The sequence below is a fragment of the Hyaena hyaena genome, unplaced genomic scaffold (genome assembly GCF_003009895.1).
Source record: "Hyaena hyaena isolate Hyena2069 unplaced genomic scaffold, ASM300989v1 scaffold_89, whole genome shotgun sequence".
NCBI classification, from domain to species: domain Eukaryota; kingdom Metazoa; phylum Chordata; class Mammalia; order Carnivora; family Hyaenidae; genus Hyaena; species Hyaena hyaena.
The window spans coordinates 2,783,122-2,810,077 of NW_024080719.1; the positions used below are offsets into that span (position 1 = coordinate 2,783,122).

The 26,956-nt window shown below is 34.8% G+C and overlaps 1 protein-coding gene and 1 non-coding gene across 8 annotated transcripts in view; both read left to right on the plus strand.

Moving 5' to 3' along the window:
• The window catches only part of ARFIP1 (ADP ribosylation factor interacting protein 1), a 135,918-nt gene that overhangs the window by 70,769 nt on the left and 38,193 nt on the right, over positions 1-26,956 (plus strand). For 6 of the 7 annotated variants that reach the window (XM_039234356.1, XM_039234358.1, XM_039234357.1 and 3 more), the window contains 5 exons: positions 2,919-3,027; positions 8,816-8,911; positions 10,463-10,575; positions 17,466-17,687; positions 25,697-25,854. In XM_039234356.1, coding sequence (XP_039090287.1) covers positions 2,919-3,027; positions 8,816-8,911; positions 10,463-10,575; positions 17,466-17,687; positions 25,697-25,854 — 698 coding nt within the window. The remainder of the gene's footprint in view (positions 1-2,918; positions 3,028-8,815; positions 8,912-10,462; positions 10,576-17,465; positions 17,688-25,696; positions 25,855-26,956) is intronic. The other variant, XM_039234362.1, reaches the window with a different exon arrangement.
• LOC120233232 lies at positions 14,265-14,373 on the plus strand. The gene has a single exon (XR_005528761.1). It is a non-coding gene; the product is annotated as a U6 spliceosomal RNA (small nuclear RNA).

Sequence of the window (26,956 nt, forward strand, 5' to 3'; positions counted from 1 at the left end):
TGTCTTAAAATTCACATGGCTCACTCCTTCACACTTTTTTCAGGAATCTGCCCACATTTTCCTACCTCAGAGAGACCTTCCCTAAATCCAAAGTAGCACCCTTCCCCAGTCACTCTGAATTCGTCTCATCCTCCCTTTAAAAGAAACACACTGATTTACTTCTTGTTACTTACAGCACTTTTTACCCGGCACGCATTTGTTTACTGTCAGGCTCCTTCTCCTTCCTCCCCCCATATAAGTCAGATTTGGTCAGAGACTGAAAGTTTCCTACACGACTCCATCTGTAGTGTCTAGAGCACCAGCTGTCATGTTGTTCAGTAAATGTTGGGACAATGGATAAATAAATCCTTTATGTTCAGAGCTCATGCAGTACTGTCTCTTTTCCTATCTGATTTTCATGGACTTAGTCCCTCTTCTGAATTCCTATGATACCAGTTGTCTTTATTTTGGCAACAAGTTCAACTTTTACATTAACATTTGTATATCTTGTCTCTCCAATGAGGCAAAGCTGTACCTTACCTTTTTCTTTGTCCAGAAAGTCTAACATATAGCAAGAGGAAGCAAATACTCATTAAATTAAATTTTAAAATAAACTTATTGCTGTAGCAGCTTCTTAATCAATATGGTGTTGAGTCACAAGTCTTTTAGTTCATTCAACAAATTCATTTATTCATTCAACAAATATTTATTAAACATCTCCTACATCTCAGGCGCTATTTCAGGTGCTAAATATATAGCAATAAACAAACTAGGCAACATTCCTGCTCTCGTGAAACTTACAGTGTGTAGAAAGAGGAGGTAAAAAACACAAATGCACATGATATGTTACTGAGTGATAACTGCTATGAGGAAGATAAAATAGAGGAAGCAGAATAGGGAGTTCCAGCGTGAGGTTGTGAGAGTTGCTAAAGGGGGAAAACCTCTCTGGCTAAAGGAGCAAGCCCTGTGGATGTCAGGTAGAAAAAGCATTCAGGAAGAAAAAAATGGAAGTACAAGGCCTTGAAACAAAGATAGGTTATTGTTTTTGAAGGAACTGTGTGGCTGTAAGGCTGAGGCTGGAAGGAGATGAAGTCAAATCGTGTAATCCCTTGAGAACATTTAACAGTCTGGGTTTTACTTTAGGTGAGATGGGAGGCTATTGGGAGAGTTTTTGTATAGGGGCTAATTTTGATTGGTATGTACACTTAGAGGCATGTGTCTTGGATAGAAGCAGGGAGACCAGTTGAAGGCTCTTGGAATAATCCAGGTGAAATATGATTCTAGCTTAGACCAGAATGGTAGCAGTGGAGGTAGTGAGAATTGCTTTCATCCTGAATGTATTTTGAGAGTAGATCTCATAGAATCTGCTTAATGGTTTGGATATGGACTTGAAAGGGTCAAAGATAGCTCCTAAGATTTTGGTAGTAGAGATGCTGTTAACTGAAAGAGAAAATATAGATGGTGTTATTTTGTTATGTCTGTTGGGTGTTGGGGATATATTGTGGAATCAGTCAGTTTGAGACACATCAAGTTTGAAATGCTATTTAATATCCAAGTTGAAATAACAAGTATGTGATCAGATATATTGGAGTTAAAGAGGGAGGCCCAGGTAAGACACCTAAATTTGGGAGTTGCCAACGTATAGATGGTTTTTAAAACCAGAAGAATCAATACAGTCACCCAAAAAGTGATTATTGGAGAAAAAGTCCTCTGGCTGAACCCTGGGGCACTCCAGAATTTGGGAGTTGAGGAGATGAGGAGGAATCCACAAAGGAGACAGTAGAACATAACAGATTCTGTAAGAGGAAAATCAGGAGTATCGGAAGCTAGCTGTGGTGTTGAACATACAACAGGAGAGAACAGTTACCTGTGTCAAATTACCTGTTTGATAAATGGTAAGTGATAAATTTGATCAATCAAATGCTCTTTGATAAGATGGGAATTGACTTCATTAGTTATAAATGCAGGGTCCATCACAACAGTCAAATAATTGCCTAGCCAAAATTAATGAGCTTCTCAATTGAAACCCTCTCAACACTTGCCAGTTATGAGAGATTGTATCTGTTAAATTTGACTTTGCCAGTTAGAAAATTCAAAACGTTAGTTCTGAGTTTTCAAATTATAACTGTACATTATATGTGATATGGTACTGTAGTAAAGGATTCAAAGACATATTTATGTTTTAGTACATCATTTGTCATTATTATGGGAAACAAGTGGAATCCATTCTTAGACTGATTATGCAAATTGGGTAATTCCTCATATTTAAGCCAGAGGAAAGAAAGAAATTTTGGAAATCTTTGTTTCTTGGCTTTCTCTCTCTCTTTTTAAACTGTAAGACTCAATGTGGAGTATTATATTTGTTACAGCTAAGTTCCAATTATAAGCTGACTCGCAGTTGGATTGACTAATATCAGTATTTAACATAAATCCAAATAGAAGATTTCTTTTACCCCACCCTGATTGAAATCCAAGAAGCCTTGCTTACCTAGCTAACCTTGAAATCGAAGAAAAATTAATATTGCAGATGAATGATTTGTTTATATTCAACAGGCTCATGATTATGTATTAGACATCAGTCAGTTTTTACATAATAATCATGACTTTTTAGTCATCTTAATTCTGTCCTTTAAAATGATTTTTCTGATGTATCAGTAGCTTAGAAATTTGAAAATTGAATTTTAATAAGTGCCTATTGCTTAATTCTAGAATAACAAATATTTTGTACTTGACATTCACTATAGCTCTTAATAGCCAAATCTTACTGAGTTTGCTGCTGGTTATGCATCATTTTAGAATGCCACAACAGCACAAGAGAATACTACATAGTAGAGAAAAAGATAACTTAAGATGCGATTAAAAGGGCACCATTATGCTGAACTGCTACATGGTGTGAGATTTTTTATGAAGATTTTCTCTTTTATTCAAATGTTGCCAAGGATTTGAAGCGTTCATTACCAGCTGGACTTGGTCTCTCAGAAACCCAAATTACATCTCATGGCTTTGACAGTACCAAAGAGGGGGTTATTGAAGCAGGAGCATTTCAAGGTAAGAGCCCACATATTTTTAAAGATGGCTGGGGTGGAGGATGGGAGAAGTGCATCAAAAGCTACCTTCATTAATAAAGCATAATAAAGTCCTTGAATTCTGTGATAAAACACTGATTTTACAAGCGTAATCTTTTTTCTCTTCAATTTAAACAATTTAGGAATCGTTTTAGTATTCTTTATATAAATAAACCAATACGCATAATTTCACTGATTATTAAAGAATTGGTTTTAAAATACTAAAATACTCAAAAATTATATCAAAAATGCAAATTTAAATTATCTTAGCTTTTAACTACAAAATTTATAGCAATAAGTCAATGTTTTATATAAATACATATTTTCTATTTCAAAGCAATTCGAAAAACAACTTTATTTTTCCTATTATACATTCCATATAAGAGGTCTCCAAGACCACCCTCAGATTCAGTAATTTGCTGAGAGTACTCACAGGACTCTGTATAGTCATGGCTATGATTATTACAGGGAAAATATACCAAGCAAAATTAACAAAGGCAGAGGATGCCTGAGATAGAGTCTGGCAAAACCAGACATAATCTTGCAAGGGTCTTCTCTCACTGCAGTCACACAGGACATTAGTCAGCAGTCATTAATTATGCTCAATTCCCCTAGCAGATTGTGACAACATGTACAAAATGTTGCCGACCAGGGAAGCTCTCTCAGTGAGACTGAGTGCCCAGGCTTTTATTGGAGATTGCTTGCGTAGGCCCCCTCTGCCTAGCATGTACCAAGATTCCAGACTCCTAGAAGGAAAACAGGTGTTTAGCATAAACTACATTATTTGTATAAATGGTTTAGACATAGTGAGCCAGTCTTAACCATTCTACTAGTGGAGGGAATCTTCCCACATTTTAAGTTTCCAGATGCCAACCAAGGGCCAGTCTTTTTTTTTTTTTTTTTTTTTAATTTCTGAGAGAGAGAGAGATAGCATGAGCAGGGGAGGGTCAGAGAGAGAGAGGGAGTTACAGAATCTGAAGCAGGCTCCAGGATCTGAGCTAGCTGTCAACACAGAGTCCGATGCGGGGCTCGAACCCATGAACAGTGAGATAATGATGCTTAACCGACTGAGCCACCCAGGTGCCCCGGGGCCAGTCTTATAAGCTTTTTAAGAATAAACAGACCTGCCATGTTAACTCTTTTCTGAACACATTTCATGTATATAAAGGAAAAAATTGTGTCCTTTCAATACCCTCCTCTATGATACCCTTTATTTCAAGTGTTTTTTCATTTTGATATGAGTGAAAGTAAAACCATGTAAACATTTGGATGTAAAAAATGGAATGTTTTCTTGACAGAGCTGTAGTTAAAGTAGTAACTATATTTCATGTCCAATGAAGTATATTAATTTTAATACTTCATTATAATTTCATAAAATGAAAAACATTATCTGTGCCTTTGTAATCCTTAGCCCTCTTGTAGATAATAGTATTCTATATCTTTATTATACCAATAGCCAAAACTTTATTCAAAAACAACTTCTGTTTTGAAATATATTCTTTCCTAAATGGCTCCTGAAAGTAGGCATTTAGAATAATCCAGAATAACAACCTCTAGTCTGCAAAGTAAATGGGCTATCTAGTGATATTTTTTTTCCCTTTTCATTCTTATGTTCAGAAAAATAAAACCATAAAAGGCGAGCATATGTGTCAATATCTCAGTAGTCATATAGCATTCTGGCATTCCCATCTAGGGATAACTTTGATTTTGAAAGGGTTGACTGAGTGCTAAAATTATTCGTGCTTAAAGATAAGAGGCTTATTTTATGTAATATTACCAGTTTTGGACCAGTCACCAATTTTCAAATTTAAACGTCAATAGAGAATTAAAAATTACTTTAAAATTTTTTTTCTTTTTTTTTTTAATATTCGTTTATTTATTTTGAGAGAGAGAGCAGGGAGAGGGCTAAAGAGAGAAGAGAGAATCTCAGCCAGGCTCCACACTGTCAGCATAAAGCCCACTGTGGGCTCAAACTCATGAACTGTGAGATCATGACCTGAGCCACTCAGGCACCCCCAAAAATACTTTTATTATTAAGGTGTTTTAAGTATTCGCACTTAAATTATTTAACTGATATTTGGTTTAATCTTTTTTCCCTTAAGTAGAAAAGTAGTATACAATGATTGAAATCAACTGACTATTATACACTGTTGTGTGTAAGCATGGAAATGCTGATCAGTTTCACTTTCTTATTGATACATACTAGTCCTTCAGATTGGGATAAAAAATATGTTTCATGATAATGCAATAATTTATGTCTCTTTGAATTGACTTTATTAAAACATTTTTTAAAATAAACTACATTGTTATGTATGTTAAAAACATAACCAGTCTACCATATGCAGATTAGTTAAGCATTTATGAGAAAGTTGTAGTTTTTGTTTTTTTGGGTTTTTTTAAATTTTTTAACTTAAAAAAATTTTTTTTAATGTTTTTATTTATTATTGAGAGACAGAGCATGAGCATGGGAAGGGCAGAGAGGGGAGAGGCACAGAATCTGAAGGAGGCTTCAGGCTCTGAGCTGTCAGCATAGAGCCCAACGCAGGGCTCAAACCTATGAACTGTGCAGTCATTGAGCTGAGCTGAAGTCAAGACACTTAACTGACTGAACCACCCAGGAGCCTCAAGTTGTAGTTGTTCTCTAAGTCCCTTGTTTGTTTGTTTTTGTTTTTTGTTTTGTTTTTTTAATGTTTATTTTTGAGTGAGAGAGAGAGAGACAGCACAAGGGAGGGATAGAGAGATGAGGGGACACAGAATCCGAAACAAGCCCCAGGCTCTGAGCTGTCAGAACAGAACACGACATGGGACTCGAACCCACGAACCCATGAGATGACCTGAGCCAAAGTCAGGCGCTTAATTGACCAAGGCACCCAGGTGCCCCTAAGTGTCCTTGTTTTAAGATATTTACAGATAAATTAGAAAGAACATGAGAAAAAGCAACATGATTAAAATTTATGAAATAGGTCTTACGAGAAAAATGTTAAAGGAATTAGGGTTGTTTTTTAGCCGTCTGGAAAAATGACTGAATGATAACAATGACTTTATTACTTGAGTAGTTGCTTCAAGAAAAGTATTAACTATTTACTTTGATATCTCTAGAGCAAATTTAGGAGAAATGATACTTAAGTTTTAGCCTAACAACAATTATTGAAATCTACCTAACAAATACATTGCAAAATTAATAACAATGCAAAAATACATTGCATAAATAAATCAAAGCTCCTAAGAATGAAGTATACTTAGTACCTGAGTTTTGTTTTAATGGGGTATTGTTACATACATATATTCATATTCCTACAGTTCTGTTGTTGAAGCAAAATGGAGCTAATTCCCCAAATTTGGTCAATTAGCAAGATTTGAGATTTTTAAATGATTATTTTTTATTGGATATTAGTGAATGATTTTAGTACCTAATTTAATCTGAATTAGTGGTTTAAAGGGTTGAAGGTAAATAGAAGTGATAATTTGAAGATAGAGAATATTAAAGATACAGAGAAGTGATAATTACCCTTGAAAGTAAAATGAGAAGACTGAGGTACCCAATTACCAGGACACCATAGCTTTTGCTATTTTAGTTTGCAAAGTTCTGTATCATTTGTTACATATATTATACACATCTCCTTTTGTGTCATGGGTTATTTCTTATGCAAGATTAATAAACAGTAATAACCAGAACAACAGAGTTCTGTTTGGGGACCATCAAGAAATGGAACTACAATAGTTGTCTTTTATTTAACACTTGCGTGTATAATAGAAACCTTGGTGCCTTGGATGGTAGAGATAGTCTTTGTTTAAAATGGTGATTGGATTGGATAACCTATTTAAATGCCTTCTAACTCAACAAGTAACTTATGGATTAGTGTTTTCTGTATTTAATTTACTAATGGAGATTTTATGGTGTGAATTGAGAACATCTGAGTCTCTGATAAGCTGTTTTAACTCCTCTGTGTTTTCTTCTGTGGTTTAATGTCAGACTTAGTTGATTTCTTTATTCCTTCTGGTTTTAAATTTTATGGTTCAGCAGATTTAAAGAGATAAATGTCTCTCACTTTGAAGGTAGTGCCAGTCTGTTTCGGTCTATTGTATGTTTGGATTTTAATGTTAGATCTAGTTCATTTTAAGGTGTTCATATTATTAAAAGTGGTGACTATTTCTCCATCAGATCTTAGCATATCTGGAATATAACCAGTTATTACTGAATCTAAGTAAAGAAATTTGATCTTGATTTTTGTCCTATTAGAAAATTTTAATTATAAATTTGATTCATTTCTAGAAAATTTTAATTATAAATCTTATTCAAACTGGGAGAGAGTATAGTTGAAATAAAAAGAACCTAACAGACGTCTCAACTGAATGTGGAAGGAAATTAGTAATTTTTTCAGGTTTTAATTATTATTCCTTTAAAGATGTACAGTCTTCAGACTTTAAAATAAAGAAGCAGTTGAAATTATACAGTTTTCTTTGGTTTAATACTGGACTTTAGCAACAATGTTGGATAGTCAGTTTTCTCACTTTGTAGATAACTAAGGCTCAGAGTTATTAACTAATTTGCTAGGATATTCCTGAGACTATGTGGTAAATAGAGCCAGAACTTCAAATGCAGAGTTAAGAATTTAAAATTCAGTTGTGTTTGATTAAAATACTTTTTTTTTTTCCTTCGGTTCTCAAACTTGGTTGAGTTTGAGAATAATCTGAGTGGCTTTCAAAAAATTACAGATGCCTAATGTACAACATGGTGACTATAGTTAATAATACTGTACTATGTACTTGAAATTTGCTAATAGATCTCAAGTGTTCTCACCACGGAAGAGTAACCAAAAGAAGTGATCGGTGTATTGGTTTATGATAATCATTTCACAGTGTATACATATATCAAAACATCACATTGTATACCTTAAATATATATAACTTTTATTTGTTTAATAAATAAAAACAATTGAATAAAAAGTTAAAACTGTCAAAAAAAAAAAAAAAGACCTTACATATACACACTGATGATCAGTAAAGCTCGTGGAGTGTTGGAGGTATGTTTTAAAAGTTCCACTCCTATGGTTAATTAGAATAACAGCCTATATCAACACTTCTCAAACTTCAGAATGCGTACAGAACACCTAAGATTCTTATGAAAAGGCAGATTCTAGTTCAGTAGGTCTAGGGCAGGACCTAAGTTTTTGCATCTTCAGTGATCTTCAGGTGAAATAATTGATATAGGTCCCTTGCATCCATAGTATGAATAACAGTGATCTACATGAGGTGCTGTTGCATTTATGATGTGAAATTTTAGGCTACAGTTCCTGTGAAGACTGTGATTCACATTTTTGTGAATTTTAATTATAATTTTGATACATATTTACATACCTTTAGATTTCTAAGTAAAGAGCTTTCCCTCGAATGTAGAAGTAACAAGGTATAAAATATTTACTTAAGCTTTAAATCGTTCAGCTGTGGAACTTTAACCACATTCTGTTAAGTGATTTGAAAATAGCAGAGCCCAGGTAAAGTGTTGATTAGACGTGGTCTTGCCAAGTTTCTTCTCATAGCTCTGTGTGTTGTTTGGTTTCAACATTTCCGTGAAAAGTTTCTACAAGAACTCAGCCTGGTAGCATCCATTTATTTTTAGTCCGTTCTTGCAAGAAGCAAACTCTGTTGATTCTAAGTTTTAATCCTAGTTTTTGAGTATTTTAAGAGAAATGTCATTAAACCTATATTCAAAGTGTACAGCATGTGGAGGAGGAAAAGAATTTTCACAGTTAAATGTCTACCCTTTCCAGGTTCCTCGGCACCACCGTTGCCATCTGTTATGTCTCCTAGCAGGGTGGCAGCTAGTCGCCTGCCTCAACAAGGAAGTGATTTAATTGTTCCTGCAGGTACTCTCTGCACTCACTGATTGGATAAAGCCCTTCTTGCTACTTCTGAAACTAAACTAATTCACTCAATTTCATAACCCCTTGCTTTATATTCTTAGGTGTGTGTAACTCTGGCTTTTTGGTGGCTGCTGCTTTTTTTTTTTTTTTTTTTAACAATAATGTAAATAATCTTTCTAGCTCTACCTATCTTTCTGGCTTTTCAAAGTAATTATTAACTATCTTAAACCTGAAATTCAATTCACTTTGATTTTAAAACATTGTAAAATTTGATTCATGTTAAATCATGTTTTCTTTGCTCTGTAAAATGTAGATTCACTTATTTGATCCTCTCCGCTTTGCAGCTCTACTCTGTTTTCAGTTCAACAAAACAGGAGCCTTCGACAATTGGGTTGGTCTTTATTTGGAATGGGTCAAGTGGAAAATGTTGTGTCTTCCTATTTTCAACCACACTTTACAAATAGCTTGGAGATTGCAACAAAATAAGCTGTAATTTAGCAGTTATGCCCAATGAAAAATGCATTTCTTTGCATTGAATTTGCTCTATAATATTGCTCAACTGTAAAAACAGAAAAAAGTCCAACTGCATATTTCTTTTAACATGAAATTTTAACATTCTGTATTTTGTTTCTGTGAGAATTTTGTACTAAAATCTTAAATGTATTTGGTTTTATGTACTGTTCTCAATATGAGGTTGTAAAGTTGTGGCAGAGGCTGGTCGGACTAGAAGAATGAGTCAGAAAAGAAATTTTTGCCGACTCTAACTTTAAAACCGTTTTTAAGAACTTTTTTCTTTTCCTTATTTCATTGTTCTTTTTAAATTGTGAAAATTTTTATTCTAAGTTATTAGTGTCTTAAGCATTTAACTATTTTTCTTCAATGAAAAATATTTTATTATAGGAGCTATTTAAGTGCAGAGTTGCTTTTATGTCATAATTTCTTAGCTGTTGTAGCAGTACATTGTCAGGGCTTTATACTGTCTTTATTAATTATGGCTTTTTGCAGGAGGGTGGGTGGTCTCTTGAGAAAAAAAGGAGGTACAATGTAGACCTTGTTTTAGCCTAGCCTTTCAAGATATTTTTAATGACTATTTGAAATTTGAATTATATTTTTAAATCCTCCAAAATTATGGTAACATTCCGTTGTTGCTCTGTTCTACATAGTATGATGAAAGGAGATCACTGTGAAGAGTATATAACCTTCCAGATTTTTACTGACACAGTATTTTTAGGGTCATGAGGCTATAAGAGTAATCATGGAAATTTTGTTTTCTAGAAGTAAAGAGCTTACTGAGAAAATAAGTTTGGTTGCAGCATTTTTTTTTTTTTTTTTAAGACAAACCACGTAACATTTGTGTTTAATGGACAGAAATGTTTTTTAAGTGTTTGGAAGGTATCCTTAATTATTCCAGGAAATTCGAGTTCTTCAGTTTGTGGAAACCTTTTTATTTATAAATGAAAAAGTAGTTTAACTTGAATAAGCATCAGTGGTTTGCTTTTTTTCCCTACTTCCCTTTATCTGGTTTGTGTTTTGTCTTTTGTCGTGATCATGCAGGTGGCCAGAGAACACAGACTAAAAGTGGACCGGTTATTCTAGCAGATGAAATAAAAAATCCTGCGATGGAAAAGTTAGAGCTTGTTAGAAAATGGAGTCTGAACACCTACAAGGTTGGTTTGTTTGTTTGTTTGTTTGTTTGTTTGTTTTAATGTTTCCACCCTAACTGGCTCTAAAAATTTTCATTTGTATGTATTCAGATTACTATTTTGCAAATATATAAATATATAGGAGAGAATGATGCCATCTAAAAACATAAAAATACAGTTAGAAAATGAAGTTTTTTATTTTATTGCTCTTTGCATAGTTTAAAAAGTCATTAACAAAAGAGTAAAAAAGCTACCAAAATGCTTATTAATTGATACATAATTGAAGAAGGAATATATTGCCTTAGAATACATATAGCTGTAGAACTGCTATAGACCTGTCTGTCCCTACCTCCTCTTTTTGATACTTTATGGCAACTGAATTGCAAAAGAGATCTATTCATTATTCAGAGTTAGAATTCACCGATCTAATGACTGAGCATTAACTGTACATATAGCACCAGCTTGCAAGTGAGTTAGACTTCAAAAATTTATTGATGTTAGTTGCATTGCTTGAGAGTAATTGGTGACTATTTTCTTATGACCTCTGTGAAACAAATAAGCAGATTATTTAATCTATAGTATTTTTGCTGTATTACAAATAGCTCAAACCCCAAATCCACTTTAGTGCCTTTGAATCTTAACAGAGACAAGACAGTAGAATTTAAAGAACAGTTAAGTGAATGAAAGCCCTAGCTATTCAAGTTAGAGCACTGGCCATAAAACTCTATATTTGTGAATTGTTTGTGGGTATAGTGGTTTGCACATCAAGAATTGTTTATTATATTTTTATACAGAGCACATGTCTCTTAAGTGTCTTCTCAAGAGTAACACAGAAGTGAATTTATTCTTTCAGTTAATACCTTTTTCTAAGTTTTTAAAAAATGCTTTATTTATTTTTGAGGAAGAGAGAGAGAGCATGCATGCAGGGGAGAGGGACAGAGAAAGAGTAAGACAGAGAATCCCAAGCAGGCTCCAGGCTCTGAACTATCAGCCTAGAGCCCAAAGCAGGGCTCAAACTCACGAACTGTGAGATCATGACCTGAGCTGACACCGGGCGCTTAACTGACCAAGCCACCTAGGCACCCAAGTGGTTTTTTTTGTTTGTTTGTTTGTTTTTTTAAAGTAAGCTTTAGGCCCAACACGGGGCTTGAACTCAGGACCGCAAGATTGAGAGTTGCATGCTCTACTGACTAAGCCAGTCAGGTACCTCTCTCCTCTGATTTAGGCTGCAGTATCCAAATTAAGCTTTTTCTTTCTTTCTTTCTTTCTTTCTTTTTTTTAAATTTATTTTGAGAGAGAGAGCGTGCACATACTGGAGCAGGAGAGAGGCAGAAAGAGAGGGAAAGAGAATCCCAACCAGACTGCACTGTCAGCACAGAGTCCGACCCAGGGCTCAAACATACAAACCATGAGATCATGACCTGAGCCAAAATCCAAAGTCAGACATTTAACTGACTGAGTCACCAGACACTCCTCCCAATTGAGCTTTGATGAAATAAAATTTTCGGTTAAAAATAATCACTCTGAGGAGAATGTTAATTCCTTCAGTTGTCATGAGGGTATGTCAATATAAGAGGTATATATGGAATCTTAATAATGATTCAACTCGGATTAGTGTAGAAGTAAAAAACAAAACAAGGATGGGAAAGGAAAACAAGATAAAGAACAAGGGAAACAAACTAAAGGACATAAGAGAGAAAGGCTCAAATGAACAAAATCGTAACCTTGTAAGCTATAATTCCTAGAACTTCGTTCAGAAATAAGACCTGTATTTTTTTTAAGCTTGTAGTTGTTTTTATTTACTTTAATTTTTTTAAGTAATCTCTACAGCCAGCATGGGGATTGAACTCATGACCCCAAGATGAAGAGTCGCATTCTGTACCAACAGAGCCAACCAGGTGCCACTAAGACCTGTATTCTTTAGATTTCAAAATGTGTGGATATAGAATGTTACTATTTAGAGGCAAATTTCATGAATAAATGAACAAAGGAAATGGCTGAATAAATAAATTAAATAAATAAATAAATGCAGCTCAGTTTGGTATGAAAGATAAATAAGTGAAACGAAAGGGAGCAAAAAGAGGAATTCCAGGCAGTAGGCAAATACAGCCTCATGAACAAAGTTGTAGATGTGTGAGAAAGCACCGTTTGGGAAATCCCTGGATAATTTGATATCACTGGGTGGTTGAGTGGAAGAGAAGAAGAGCAGTAGGAGATAAAGTTGGAAAGGCAGATGGATCAGATTCATGCCAGTCTAAAGACAGTGGGGGTCCACTGAGCAATTTTAAGCAAGAGTGAACGACATTACACATGAAGCAGAGTAGAATATGCAGTCTAAGAGATTTTGTCAAGAAGTTATTATAGTAGGGGCATCTGGGTGGCTCAGTCAGCTAAGCATCCACTCTTGGTTTCAGCTCTGGTCATGATCTCATATTTTGTGAGTTCGAGCACCATGTCTGGCTCTGCACTGACAGAGCAGAGCCTGCTTGGTATTCTTTCTCTCTCCCTTTCTCTCTATGCCCCTCCCCCCTCAAAATAAATAAACTTTTAATTTTTTAAAATGTTTGTTTATTTTGATAGAGAATATGAATGAGGGAGGGGCAAAGAGAGAGGGAGACAGGATCCAAGGTGGGCCCAGCACTGACAGCAGAGAGCCCAATGCAGGGCTCTAACTCACGAACCGTAAGATCATGACCTTGAGCTAAAGTCAGATGCTTAACTGACTGAGCCTCTCAGGTGCCCCTAAATAAACTTTAATTTTTTTAAAAAAGAAGCTATTGTTATTATGTAATGTGAGAGAATAATGAAGACATGGACTATGGATGTGAAGGTTGGAATGGAGAAAAGCGGATAATGTCAAACAACTTTAAGGAGGTCTGCCTATTTCTAATGACAAAGAAGATTTTATTTTTGTATTTTTTTATTTTTAGATAAAGAGAGAGAGCACAAGCAGAGAGGGGGAGAGGGAATGAGAGAGAGAATCCCAAGCAGGCTCCACGCACAGCACAGAGCCTTTCACAGGGCTCAATCCCACAACCCTGGGATCATGACCTGAGCTGAAATCAAGAGTTGGACACACTCAACCAACTGAGCCACGCAGGTGCTTTTGTAAAACATTTCAGACCATACTTTAAAAGTATTAACTGAAAGAATAAATTCACTTCTGTGTTACTCTTGAAAAGACAGATAAGAAACATGTGCTCTGTATAAAAATACAGACTATTCCTGATTTGCAAACCACTACAGCCACAAACAGTTCACAAATAGAGTGTATGGCCAGTGCTCTAACTTAAGCAGCTGGAGCTTTCGTCCACTTAACTATTCTTTAAATTCTACTGCCTTGTCCCTGTTAAAATTCAAAGGTACTAAGTGGATTTGGGGCTTGAGCTATTTGTAAAACATCAGTCACTTTTCAGTGATTCAGTCTTTTCCTCAACAAGAATATTTAGCACTTCCTTTATTGCTTATTAATTTGGACTCTACGACTAGGCTGATGATTTAAATCAAATATATAATGGGGACAAATTTAAGCTTAGGCCCTGAATATAAGTAAGTATTCTTAAATATTTTAATCTACCTGATGTTATTCATGAAATTTGAATCCAAAATTTATTTTCTTATTTATTACCATCTGCAGGAATAGTAGTAAATAGTGAACTCTAGTTTGTCTCTTTTGTTTTTGTATTTTCCTAGTATAGAATAGAGTATTTTTAGTGCTTGCTTTGGCTACACATATACTAAAAAATTGGAATGATGCAGAGAAGATTAGCAAGGCCCCTATGCAAGGATGATGCACAAATTTGTGAAGCATTCCATATTTTGGGGGATGGGTGAAATAGATGAAGGGGATTAAGAGTATACTTACCTTGATGAGCACTGAGTCATATATGGAATTGTTGAATCACTATATCATACACCTGAAACTAGTATAATACTGTATGTTAACTCTACTAGAATTAAAATAAAATTTTATTTTAGAGGCACCTGGGTGGCTCAGTTGGTTAAAAGTCTGACTCTTGATTTTTGGCTCAAGTCATGATCTCACAGTTTGTGGGATCGAACCCCACATTAGGCTGACAGTGTGGGGCCTGGTTGGGGTTCTCTCTTTGTTCTCCCCAATAAATAAATAAACTTTAAAACAAAAAAAGAATTGAAAAATACATTTTATTTTATTATTATTTTTAAAGATTTTATTTTTAACTAATCTCTACACCTAATGTGGGGCTCAGACCCACAACTCTCAGATCAAGAGTTGCACATTCTACTGACAGAGCCAGATGCCCCCAAAATAAATAAATTTTAAAAAAAAATTTTTTTTTTCAAGAATAGAGTAGGGACACCTGCCTGACAGTCTGTGGATGAGCCAGCATTCAACTCTTAATCTCAGGGTTGTAAATTTGAGCCCCATGTTGAGTGCAGAGATTACTTAAAAATTAAAAAATCTTAGAAAAGAAAGAATAGAGTACTTAACTGATGGAAAACGGAATGGGACTGCCAGCTCATTGTAATTCATCTGCATTTTCAGGAATATGCTATCAGAAGTACTCTCACTTTCAGGTTACTTAGATTGTCCTTAAGGTTGTATGTTACCTGCATTAAAATACAAGTTTGGAAATTTCTATTTCAGCACTTGTTTCCAGTGTCAGGATTTAACATGCTTCATAATCACTATCACCTTATGCTTCTCACTGCCTTGGCTTCCTGGAAACAAAAAGCATTTCCTCATTAAACCTTTGATCCTGCTATCTGCTTGTAACTGTTATTTCTGGGGGAAAATGGCCACTCAGACAACAGTAGATGTTTCTTTCATTTTGTCCAATCTACCAAGCTTCTTCAATGAATTCTGGCTTCCTGACTTTGAACAGACTGTTTTATCTGGGTTTCTGTAGAAGGTACCATATGCTTGGGCTTTCAAAAGGAGTAAGTGTGTATGATGATACTGCATAGGGAACTCTATTTTGTGTGGGTGAATGCATGGTATAGCTCCTTTGTCTTGCTATCATTTCAGGTAGTATTTCTTGCTGATATTTCCCTCATAAAAATGACAGTCTGCAGTTAAGCTTTTCTCTGAATATGGTTTTAATCTCCTAAGAGTGTGTGTTTGTATGTTTTCCATAGAAATAGTTTTATCTCTCTGCTGTGAGTTAGACCTCTCACCTTTCCTATCACTTTCTGTATACTTAATTTCTTTACCTTTAAAAAAAAAAAAGAACTTTATTTTTAAATGTTTATTTACAGAGATCCTTAATTGGGGTGCCAGGGTGGCTCAGTTGGTTAAGCATCTGACTCTTGATTTTGGTTTAGGTCATGATCTCACATCAAGCTCTGCCCTGACAGCAGAACCTGTTTCTGATTCTCTCTCTCTCCCTCTGCCTCTCTGCCCTTCCTCTGCTCGTGTTCTCTCTCTCTCTCAAAATAAGTGAGTAAACTTAAAAAACAAAAAAAGATCCTCAACTGATTAGAACAGAGAATATATCAGGGAATTCATTTCTATTTTAAATAGAAAAGTATGAATAGTATATGATATACTGACATGAGAAGGATATAGAGTTATATATATTGACAAAGAAAAGTCTCAAGATATTTGTTCATAGGAAAAATATTCATGGTATTATGTATAGCATAGCATGGTCTCGTGTTTACTTGAAAAATATCATGTATGTGAGTGTAGAGGTTTACAGAAGAGTCTAGATGATGCAAATAGTTTTCTGTTATTTAGGGAGATTCAAGGAAGAGAAAATTCAACTTTTATTTCATTCATTATTTTAATTTTTAGAATAGATATTGATTCTGTAACCAAAACTTTGAAAGGCATGATAAAAGAGCAAATTTTTAAATTTTTAGAATTACAATATTTATTACTTTTTTAGAATATTTTTGTTAACTTTAAATGATGAAGAGCATATTAATGCCTTGTATGGTTACTCTTAAGATATATTATTGAGTAGTGAAGTTGTTTATAATTTTTTTATTGCTAACAAAAATTTCCTGGATCATTTCTGGGGCAGGACACAATAACATAATACTATTCTTTCTGGATAGAAGTAAAAGAATTCAAGCATCTCTAATCTCTACCTCTTTCTCTTCCTTCCATCTTCCCTTCCCCACCCCCTTCTTTCTCTAGCTTTCTACCCTTTTTTCTCTCCCCACCCTTCCCTGCCTCTTCCTCTTTCTTCTTTCTCCTTCCTTTCTTCCCTCCATTCCTCCTATTCACACACATATACACAGCTAGTTTAAGACGAAGATTGAAGGAAAAAATGCATTTGAAACAAACAGGAGAGTAGAATTTTGGTATGCTTAGTATTCCTGTATTAACAGGCCACTGATGTTCTTAAATCACTGCCAAGGATCTCTGTTGTTGTAAATAATCTACCCAAGTACACTAAGCCTGAAATAGGATTATGTGAGAGAGCTCATCTAGCAGTAATAAATTGTTCTCTTAAGTCTTAAAACTTCTTCTGATTAGTGGGGCACCTGAATGGTTCAGTCAGGTAAGCATCTGACTTCAGCTCAGGTCATGATCTCATAGTTAGTGAGTTTGATACCTGCATCGGGCTCTGTGCTGACAGCTCAGAGCCTAGAACCTGCTTTGAATTCTGTGTCTCCCTCTCTTTCTGCCCCTCCCCTGCTCCTGCTCGTACTCTGTCTCTCTCAAAAATAAATTTTAAAAAAGTTGAAAAAAAAAACCCAAAACTACTTCCTCTGATTAGTAATAGTAGATATGATTGGTAAGTTTAGTTTGAATCTAAGTGAACTTACGAGTGGGCTGACAGTTTTCATTTTTTTAGCTTGTTTGAAGCCAAAATTGCTTATGCCAAATGCTTTAGCATTAGTACTTTGGATTCTGTATTATTCTTTTCTCTTTTGTTCTTTTTTTTTTCCTTCCTAAACAAAGTGCATCTTTCCACTTTTAGTGTACTCGACAAATTATCTCTGAGAAGCTAGGCCGTGGATCAAGAACCGTGGACCTTGAACTTGAAGCTCAGATTGATATATTAAGAGATAACAAGAAAAAATATGAAAATATTTTAAGACTGGCTCAGACACTGTCGACCCAGCTTTTCCAGATGGTGCATACCCAAAGGCAACTTGGAGATGCATTTGCTGACCTGAGTTTGAAGTCCCTAGAACTCCATGTAAGACTATTTTAAATAACTTTTGGAGAGTGTGGAGGAGAAGAATGGCAATAGTATTACAGGATGTAATTTGTTATATTTTTTATTTGCTTGACTCTAAATAAAATTGGAATCTGGGGGTGTTCTTTTAAGATACTTCATATAATTTTTAATAAGGCACAAGTGACTGGAGATGTCAGCTGGAGGTTTCAGGGGAAGGGAACTTTGTTAGAGGAAAGGAAAAGGAAAGTACTCAACCTGCTTGAATCTAGAAAGAATCATAGCTATGTGTATGTAAGCATGGATAAAAAGTAAATTCTGGTACCTATTGAAAATCTCTTACCATTTCTCCAGTTATCTTGAACAAATAGCAGCTTGTTTGGGTTCATAATATACTTTTACTGAATCATTAATATAAATTGTGAATTTTAGAAATTAAAAATTTTAGAATAATTATGTAATTATTTTCCTGTATATATCCCTATAAGCATTCAGCAAAGCAGTCCTCTAAGAATTTCTTAAGATATATGAAGTGTTTTCTTTGATATCTTTTTATTTTCCTCTCACCTAGAGCAAAAAGGTGCAGAAATCCCTTTCCTACAGAGTTCTAACTTGAAGGGTTAGATAATTTAGAGCATTAAGTTATTTGATGATATCTAGAATCTTGGAAAAGAAAGTTTGGCTAGAGATGGCAATATATATCATAGTAGCGAAGAATACTGAGATTCAATTTTGAATCATGAGATAGACAAAAAGAGCTAATCTAACATTTGGGAAGCTAATTAATCATAACAGCTGCAGTTATGGAGTGTCCACAATTTCACTGTAATGTTCTGGGTGCTTTATAGCCATTATATCATACAATTTATCTTACAACACTGCAAGAAATGTTATCTCCACTTTATAGATGAGGAAACTGAAGCCAAGAAAAGTTAGGTAATTTTTATAAGATCGCAAAACAAATAAGAGGTGGAGCTGAAAGTTATATTTTAGATATAGAATGTATTTATATTTTATACATACAGACACACACATACTTGTTTTGTTTAGTAGCCAAGGACATGTACACACAGTGAGGCCAGGAGGGGGCAGCTCTGGGTGGGGCTCACCCATGCGTGTGCACTGGAAGGAGCTCCCAGGCTTGTCTGTGTTTCTCCATGATCTCTTTGCTATCTCTTTAAGTAGACTATTTAGAGGGTCTGTGATCCAGAGAAAACTCCCACAGTGTGGAAAGAGGTAGCCCAGGGTGTAGGGTCTGCAGAAGTGCTACAGCAGTGTTATCAGTGATGCTACTGATAACATTCAATAGACCCTGTTAATTATAGTAGTTAATACAGATTAGGAGTTTACTATATGCCAGATACTGTTCTAAGTGGTTTATATACGTATTAATTCATTTAATGCTCAGTCTTAGCTAGTAGGTACTTTTGATATCTTTTCTAGATGTCAAATCCCTTTTTTTGTTTTTGTTTTTATAGAACTGAGAGGTTAATCCTCAGTATTCAAGTCCATTGGACCCAGTTTTAATTTTCGAGTTTCTTTTTTTTTTTTTTTTAAGTAGGCTTCATGCCCAGTACAGAACCCAGTGTGGGGCCTGAACTCATGACCCTGAGATCAAGACCTGAGCTGAGATCAAGAGTTGGATGTTTAACTCAGTTAAGTCACCGAGGTGCCTCTAATTTTTGAATTTCTTATTTGAATATTTCTAACCCTTTGTAAGGATTGATATTTTATGAATTTTATTCCAATGAGAAAATGTACTTTTTTTTTTTTTTAACAGAATACAACTTTTTATCTTGCAACTACTATATAGGTCCATTGGAAATCAAAGACACAGAATGAGATCTTAATGATCATATTTTCCTACTTAAAACATTTTACTATTTCATCATCTTGGAAATTATTTCATATTACTCATCAGTTATTTCCAACCATGTTAAAAAATACTAAGATGATAAGAAAAGAATGGTGGCATTGCCTAGAAAAAGTGAAATCATGAGATGCGTATTCTTTGTGCTGCCAAAATGAAATCTGAAGAAACTATTTCTGTAGTCTTTTTTTTTTTTTAATGTTTATGCAACATAGTTGAAAATTTAGAATTTTTCCCTTTTTTCCCATAATGGCAAAGAGAAGATACCACCAGAGGAAGATATTTCATAATTAGTAGACAAATCAGAAGATGACTGCAAAGAGACAGCAGCAGAGATACTCAATAGTGATGGGAAAATAGATAATACAAGTGAAATCTCGGTTTATGGGTCTTCTGATGAAGAGATACTAGATGAATTTTCTTAAACTCAAGAACCAATGGATTTTTAAGGACAGAAAAAGGAAATATGGTAGTGTATTAGTTATGTTCTCTAGACAGAACCAATACGATATGTAGCTAGAGAGAGAGACGTATAGTGCTGGTTCACAGCACTATGGAATGTTGGTACATCTAAACTCAAGGAAGAGTTGCAGTTTGACTCCGAAGGCAGTCTGTTAATAGAACTCCTTTTTCCTCTAGTGAAGTCAGTCTTTGTTCTGTTAAGGCATTCAGTGATTGGATGAGACCCACCCACATTGTGAAGGACAGCTGCTTTGCTGCTTTTATACTCCACCAATTTAAATATTAGTCTCATTCAAAAAACACCTTCACTGAAACATCCAGAATAATGTTTGACCAAACATCTGCACATCATAGCCCAGCCAAGCTGACACATAACATTAATCATCACAGGTAGCTTTATCTAGTTAGTTGTCAACCGGCATGACACCATCATGCAGCATTTTTAAACAAGAATATGGACTATCCTATTTTGTTTAAAAGACATAACTGTATTCTTCTTTTATGCTGCTTATACACCAAAACATACTTGATATGATTTGTTAGTGAACAAATGGTTAAGCCAAATGTGTATGCAGAAGTGATTTGAAGGAAATGTAAGAAATAGGATTGAACATTCTAACTGGTGTTTATAAATATAAAAATAATGGTAAACTAGAACCTATTAGAGACTATGAAATTTGGAGTCCGTATTTATAGGATGGATATTTTTGTATTGGGATTTTCCATAGAAACCAATAGCATATATGTACATAACACACACTGTACACACACAAACATATATTTTAAGGAATTGATTCACCAGTTGTGGGACTTGGCAAGTCTGAAATCCTAAAGGTAGTTTAGTAGTGTAGAAACTCGGGCCAGATTTCTAATGTCACAATCTTAAGACAGAATTCTTCTCCAGAAAGCCTCAGCCATTTTGCTTAGAAGAATGGATTGAATAAAGTCCATCCATATTATGGAGAATAATCTCTTTAAAGTCAACTTTAAATCATAGCTGGAATGTTTATTATTGCAGATGTTAATCACATCAACAAAACACCTTCTTTTTCTAAGATTTTATTTTTAAGTAATCTCTGTACCCAACATGGGGCTTGAACTCAAAACCCCAAGATCAGGAGTTGCACACTCTTCCAACTGAGCCAGCCAGGCACCCCCAAAATCTGAATCTTCATAGCAGCATTTAGACTGGTGTTTGACCAAATAACTGGACACTACAATCAAGTTAACACATAAAATTAACCATCATCCTTAAGCCATACTTTTTAAAAAAATTTTTTTAATGTTTTTATTTATTTCTGGGAAAGAGAGAGGCAGCATGAGCGGGGCGGGTGGGGGTCAGAGAGAGAGAGAGACACAGAATCCAAAGCAGTCTCCAGGCTCTGAGCTAGCTCTCGGCACAGAGCCGGATGCGGGGCTCGAACCCATGAACTGTGAGATCATGACCTGAGCTGAAGTCAGACGCTTAACCAACTGAGCCACCCAGGCGCCCCCATCCTTAAACCATACTTAGCCTCTAAATAAGGACAGTAACAAAGTCTTACTTTCACCTAACATGATTTGACTATCCTGCATACTATCAAAGACTCAGTATTCCCCAGGAGAGGTTGCAAAGTCTTTGAGTGACATTCACTTTTTTCCTTGATATCCTGTAAGTTAAATAGTACAATGTAGAGTTAATAATATATCTTAATGTTGTATGCTAAGGGGATAAAAAGAAGGAAGAAAACAAAGTTATTTGTGTTATATACACATACATATTAATAAAATAGTTATGACAGTGTTAGTCCTCACTTCTAGAAATTGTCACGAGGTCTTAGCTTCTTCCACTACCCATTCCTTATTACATTGATTCTCAGCTAGCACTTCAGCCTTTCATGGTTCTTTGACTGCTGGATGACATAAACCTTCATTCCTGAAGGGTCCAGGCCATACTCTGGTTTCTCTTCAGATCGCATAAATCTTTCGCCTTTTACTGAAGGGTCCAGGCCATTAGTAGTCCTGACCAAAATGGGTTGTAGTTTTCCACTGACATAGTTACAGGGAACGGTAGTACTAAGAGATGCTGTAGGAGGTTGCCTGTATTCCAGGCATCATTGTCTTCCTTATCAGTCCAGTTTCCTTTCTTTTGGTAATCAGGACCAGTTATGCAAGCCAGCAAAATAACTCTCTTCTTTGCCCATGGATTACTTTTGAGAAAAAGTTTATAGTGTGCAGTGATGAAGAGCTGGCTTAGGACAAGCAGCTTCCTCATTGACAATACTTAGCGCAGGCATTGTACGTAGTGGCACTGAAGAATGTATGATGGTTATGGTAGCTGTTTGGGGATTGTGGCATTTAGGAGTTGACAAAGATTTTAAAGATTAGTTCAGTTCTTTCATTTCCTAGAGAAACAGCCAGTATCGAGCAGTAGAGAAAACAGATCTGAAGGGGACAGGAAATGGAACTTTATTGAATGCCTGTCATCTGTCAGAAACTTTATGAAGGTTCTCTTATTACACTTCCTGTCAAAATTGTAATGGAATTATCTTCGTTTTATTACCAAGAAATTGACACAAAAAGAATTTGAGTTACTCATGAAAGAGACAAATCCAGTCAGCAGAATCAGGATAGGAAATCCCAAACTGTTTGAATTCCCAAACTAGATTTTTGCCATTTTATCATGTGCCTCTGATTCCCAGCTGTGTTACACCATTACACCTCATTAATTTGTTTTTTCTCAATTTAGAAAGTAATATGTACTTCAAGATTAGGAAAATTCACACAATCCATATTATTGTCAATTATCAGTTAGTACCAGTGAGTCTAATTTTTTATTGCTATGCATTGTTTAAATTAACCCACTTGTTATTATTAGGTAATAATTCATAGTACTAAAATTGGAGGTTTTAGATCCAGTAGCTGTTTCTATTATTTGGTCCTAATGTATAAGTTTAATGGGAAATTGTGCCTTTGATGTCATTTACATCTGGTAAATGTTGTAAATGATGTAGAAGCTGCTAAGGAGAAAAAAATTCAAATGTTTTGAAACTTTGCTTGCACGCCCTCTCTCTCTCTCTCTCTCTCTCTCTCTCTTTATAAAGCAAGCAAATATTGGGATTAAGGAATTATATTGGCCTTCATGTTCAGTGGCAGATTAGAACCATAGTCCTGTTCTTAATGCATATACCCTTTGATTACTTCATGTATAGTTTATTTTTAATTGTTAAGGCAGTTTATAATGTGTATATGTCCCTGTCCAACCAAATATACTGAAACAACTTCTCAATTAAAGAAATTTATGAATTGTGTTTTACTCTTTTCAGTGCCAAGAGAGCATGCTTAATTATTTGTGTTTCTTGATAATGCATATACATACATATATTCATTTCTTTCTGGTGTCCCAACTGTATATCTTGTATTACTATGTCTCTTGTACCTTACTATAAAAAAAGCTTTTTTATTCTAGCCAGGTTTCAAATTATATATTAAAATCTTAAGTTTTATGTTTTCTTCATAGAATTACAGGTGGGATTTATATTCGTGAAACTGAACAGTGGCAGTTTACCCTTTTTGTCTGCTTTGAATTTGGGTCTGTTTTGTTATTGTAAATACAGTATTCCATAATGTATACAACTTTTCAGTCTACTGCTGTTTCATCATAGTATGCGCTGGGTTTTTTTTTGTTTGTTTGTTTTTAGTAAAAGTAGCCTTCTAGGTTGTATAAATCTTCCTGTGGCTAAATTAGGACTTGTAGCACTTTCATTGTTAATAATGTGAAATTGTGGATGTTAAGAATTTTTAGATATAAACAGTGTTGCAGGGATATGATTCAATAATACATACTTTGTTATACAGTGAATAGAAAACGTTTTCCTATTGGTTTTGTGAACTATGGTATTAACACCAGTTAAACTTCATATTTTTCTTCCTCTTATTTATAGAATTCTTTATTTTACCCTTTGCCTCTTAATGAATACCAAAGATAATAAGTAGTTGTAATATGTTATGTGAAGTTTTTCTAAAAGTTGTAAAAATGTTTTCTCTTGTATTAGCAATAAAGCGTCTGGGATAAACCTCATTGGCTACAACACTGCCACTGCACAAAGTGTGTTTTCTCTTGTATTATTCTACTTCTAGTAACTTGTTTGTTTGTTTGTTCTTTTATTTTGGACAGAGAGAGTAAGAGAGTGAGCAGGGGAAGGGCAGATGGAGAGAGAGATAGAATCTTAAGCAGGCTTCACGCCCAGCCTGATGCAGGGCTCACGCTTGATCTCATGACCCAAGATCATGACCTGATCTGAAATCAAGACGCTTAACTGACTTAGCTACCAAGGCACTCATACTTCCAGTAACATAGAGTCTTCAGTATATATCTTACCTTTTAAATACTTGATACCATAAAGCTTCAGCTGTCCTTCAGCTGTCATTTTCACTTTTATATACATTAATTGATACTCCTTTTATGTAATCCTAAATCTGCTAATATTTACAAATCAAGGTTTATAAAATCTTGAAGACTGATTCCAGAGTAAAGAGTTATATGGATGTCTCTTAAATGGAAAATACTTTTTAGCACAATAAAGATAATCTTACTTTCTTGCTATTTATTAGCATTGAATATTTTGTCACCTAGAAATTTAATGATATCTATAGCACTAACGTTAAATTTGTATTTTCTAAGATTTAATTTAATGTTACATTTTTTTCATCTGAAATTAAAGTGTTTCATAACTTCAGAATTCTCAAGTTGAATGATACATCTTATGACAAGATATGACCAAATTTTTTATCTGCTCAGATGTGTCCTCATAATCTGTTAATTGATCAGACTTGGACTAGAAACCCAGTCCAAGTTTGAAAATTAGAATTACGACTTGCCATAAATAAAGGAGTTATATGTAATATTTTCTGAGCCAAGACTCCGTTTATTCAGAGAGAATGAACTCAAACTGGTGTTGAGTGATCCTTTCCCAGCTGTGCACCTACGTAGACCTGAGCTTGGGAGTCAACCAGTCACTGAGTTTACAAAGAAATGTACATTGTTAATATTTATACATTGAGGAGATTATGTCAAAACATAAAAATTGCAATCTGTCTTATGGCTGAAAGTTTTAGTCAATTGTTAACCTAATTTGGTTGTGAAAGTTATAGTTTCTCTGATTAATAATCTGCTATAGTTTTCTTTTTAACAGCTGTGCTTACAGTATAGTAAAAGCAAAACATGGAAATGAAAATATTCTTTCTGTTTAAAGTAGTTTAACTTTTAAAAATTATTTAATTCTAGCTATACATCTGAGCTGATGACAATTTTGGTTTATTAAACCTTTTTAGTAATTATTTATAGCTTGCTGTGATTTAAATTTGTGTATTTAAACATTAAACGAAAAAACTTCTGGGGGCTCCTGGGTGGGCTTCAGTCAGTTAACCATCTAACGCTTAATTTCAGCTCAGGTCATGATCTCATGCCACGTCTGCAGTGTCAGTGCAGAGCCTGCTTGGGATTCTCTCGCGCGCACACACTCTCTCTCTACTCTTCCCCCTCCCGAAAATACATAAATAAATGAACATTTAAAAATTAAAAGAAAACCTTCTATAGCTAAATATTTTAAATCACATATTTTCCCGTTAGTGATATGTTTGAGATTTTTTTTTTTTTTTTTTTGGTCACATTCACTAACTTATTAAAGGATAAGTTAAGGTGACTTTTTTGTTTTAGGAAGAATTTGGCTATAATGCAGATACCCAGAAGCTACTGGCTAAAAATGGAGAGACTCTTCTTGGAGCCATTAATTTTTTTATTGCCAGTGTGAACACTTTGGTGAATAAAACAATTGAAGATACATTAATGACTGTGAAACAATATGAAAGTGCCAGGTAGGTATAAATTTTCATTATATTGTCTGTTTACAGATGATACATAATTCAGGGAGGGTTTTAGATTGCATATGATAGAAATCAACTTAGAAAAAGAATGCCGTAGAAGGTTATAGGCTAGCTCATAGAACTAATAGAAAGGCAGGAGAACAGATTCTAGAAACAGTCAGGAACCAAGGTCAAGGTAATATCTCTGAAGAATCTAATTAGGACCCTGATTGATACCAGGTACCTCTGGTACTTGGTGTTGTCACCGCTACCATATGTCATTTCCAAAAGGCCTACATTGCCTAGAGAGTGTCTGATTGAGCCTTGTTCATGTGCCCAACCCTGCCTGCTAGAGAGTAGGGAGGTGCAGGATCTCTCAGTTCCAGCTTCCTTAGAAGGCAAAGGCCTTGTGTTCTACCAGGTAGATACTAGATGCCCTCCACAATCTGGCCTAAACCTATCTTTTCAGTCTTCTTACTGCTGCTTCCCAGTAGGAGCAGTGCAACAGCCAGATGTACAATTTCACTTTCTCTTCAGCATACAAGCTTATACCTGTTTTCGTGATTTTGTTTGTGTTGTGGATACCAACTCCTAGTCTTCTGTTTATCTAGGTTTTGGCCAGCTTCAAACTCTCATATCTTCATAGCTGTTTGAATGCAGTACTTTCATACATTTTATACACACACACACACACACACACACACACACACACACACACTTCTCTATCTCATAATTACCGTTAAGTAACCTAAATACATTTTAATAAATACTTATAAAGGTCTACAATGTAGCAGATTGGTGATAGTATTTTTCAGCTTTTGATTCCCAACCTAGTTTTTCTCCCATTCGTTATTTCCTTTGAATTTGTTTTCCTCTAAATACTTGAAATCCTTATTTTCTTTTAAACTTTTTATAGCATAGTTGAAGATAAGTATACTATACTTAACCTTTTAAAAGTGTTTGGCCTCTTGTCCTAATATAATGATATGAGAAATAGCTATGAAAACTAGACTCATCTATCTGGTCTTTGAGTGCTTATTCTTCAGTATATATATCCTTATGTAAAAACCCAAAACACTTAGAAAGTCAGCTTTTAATCTTCACAAGAAGAGAT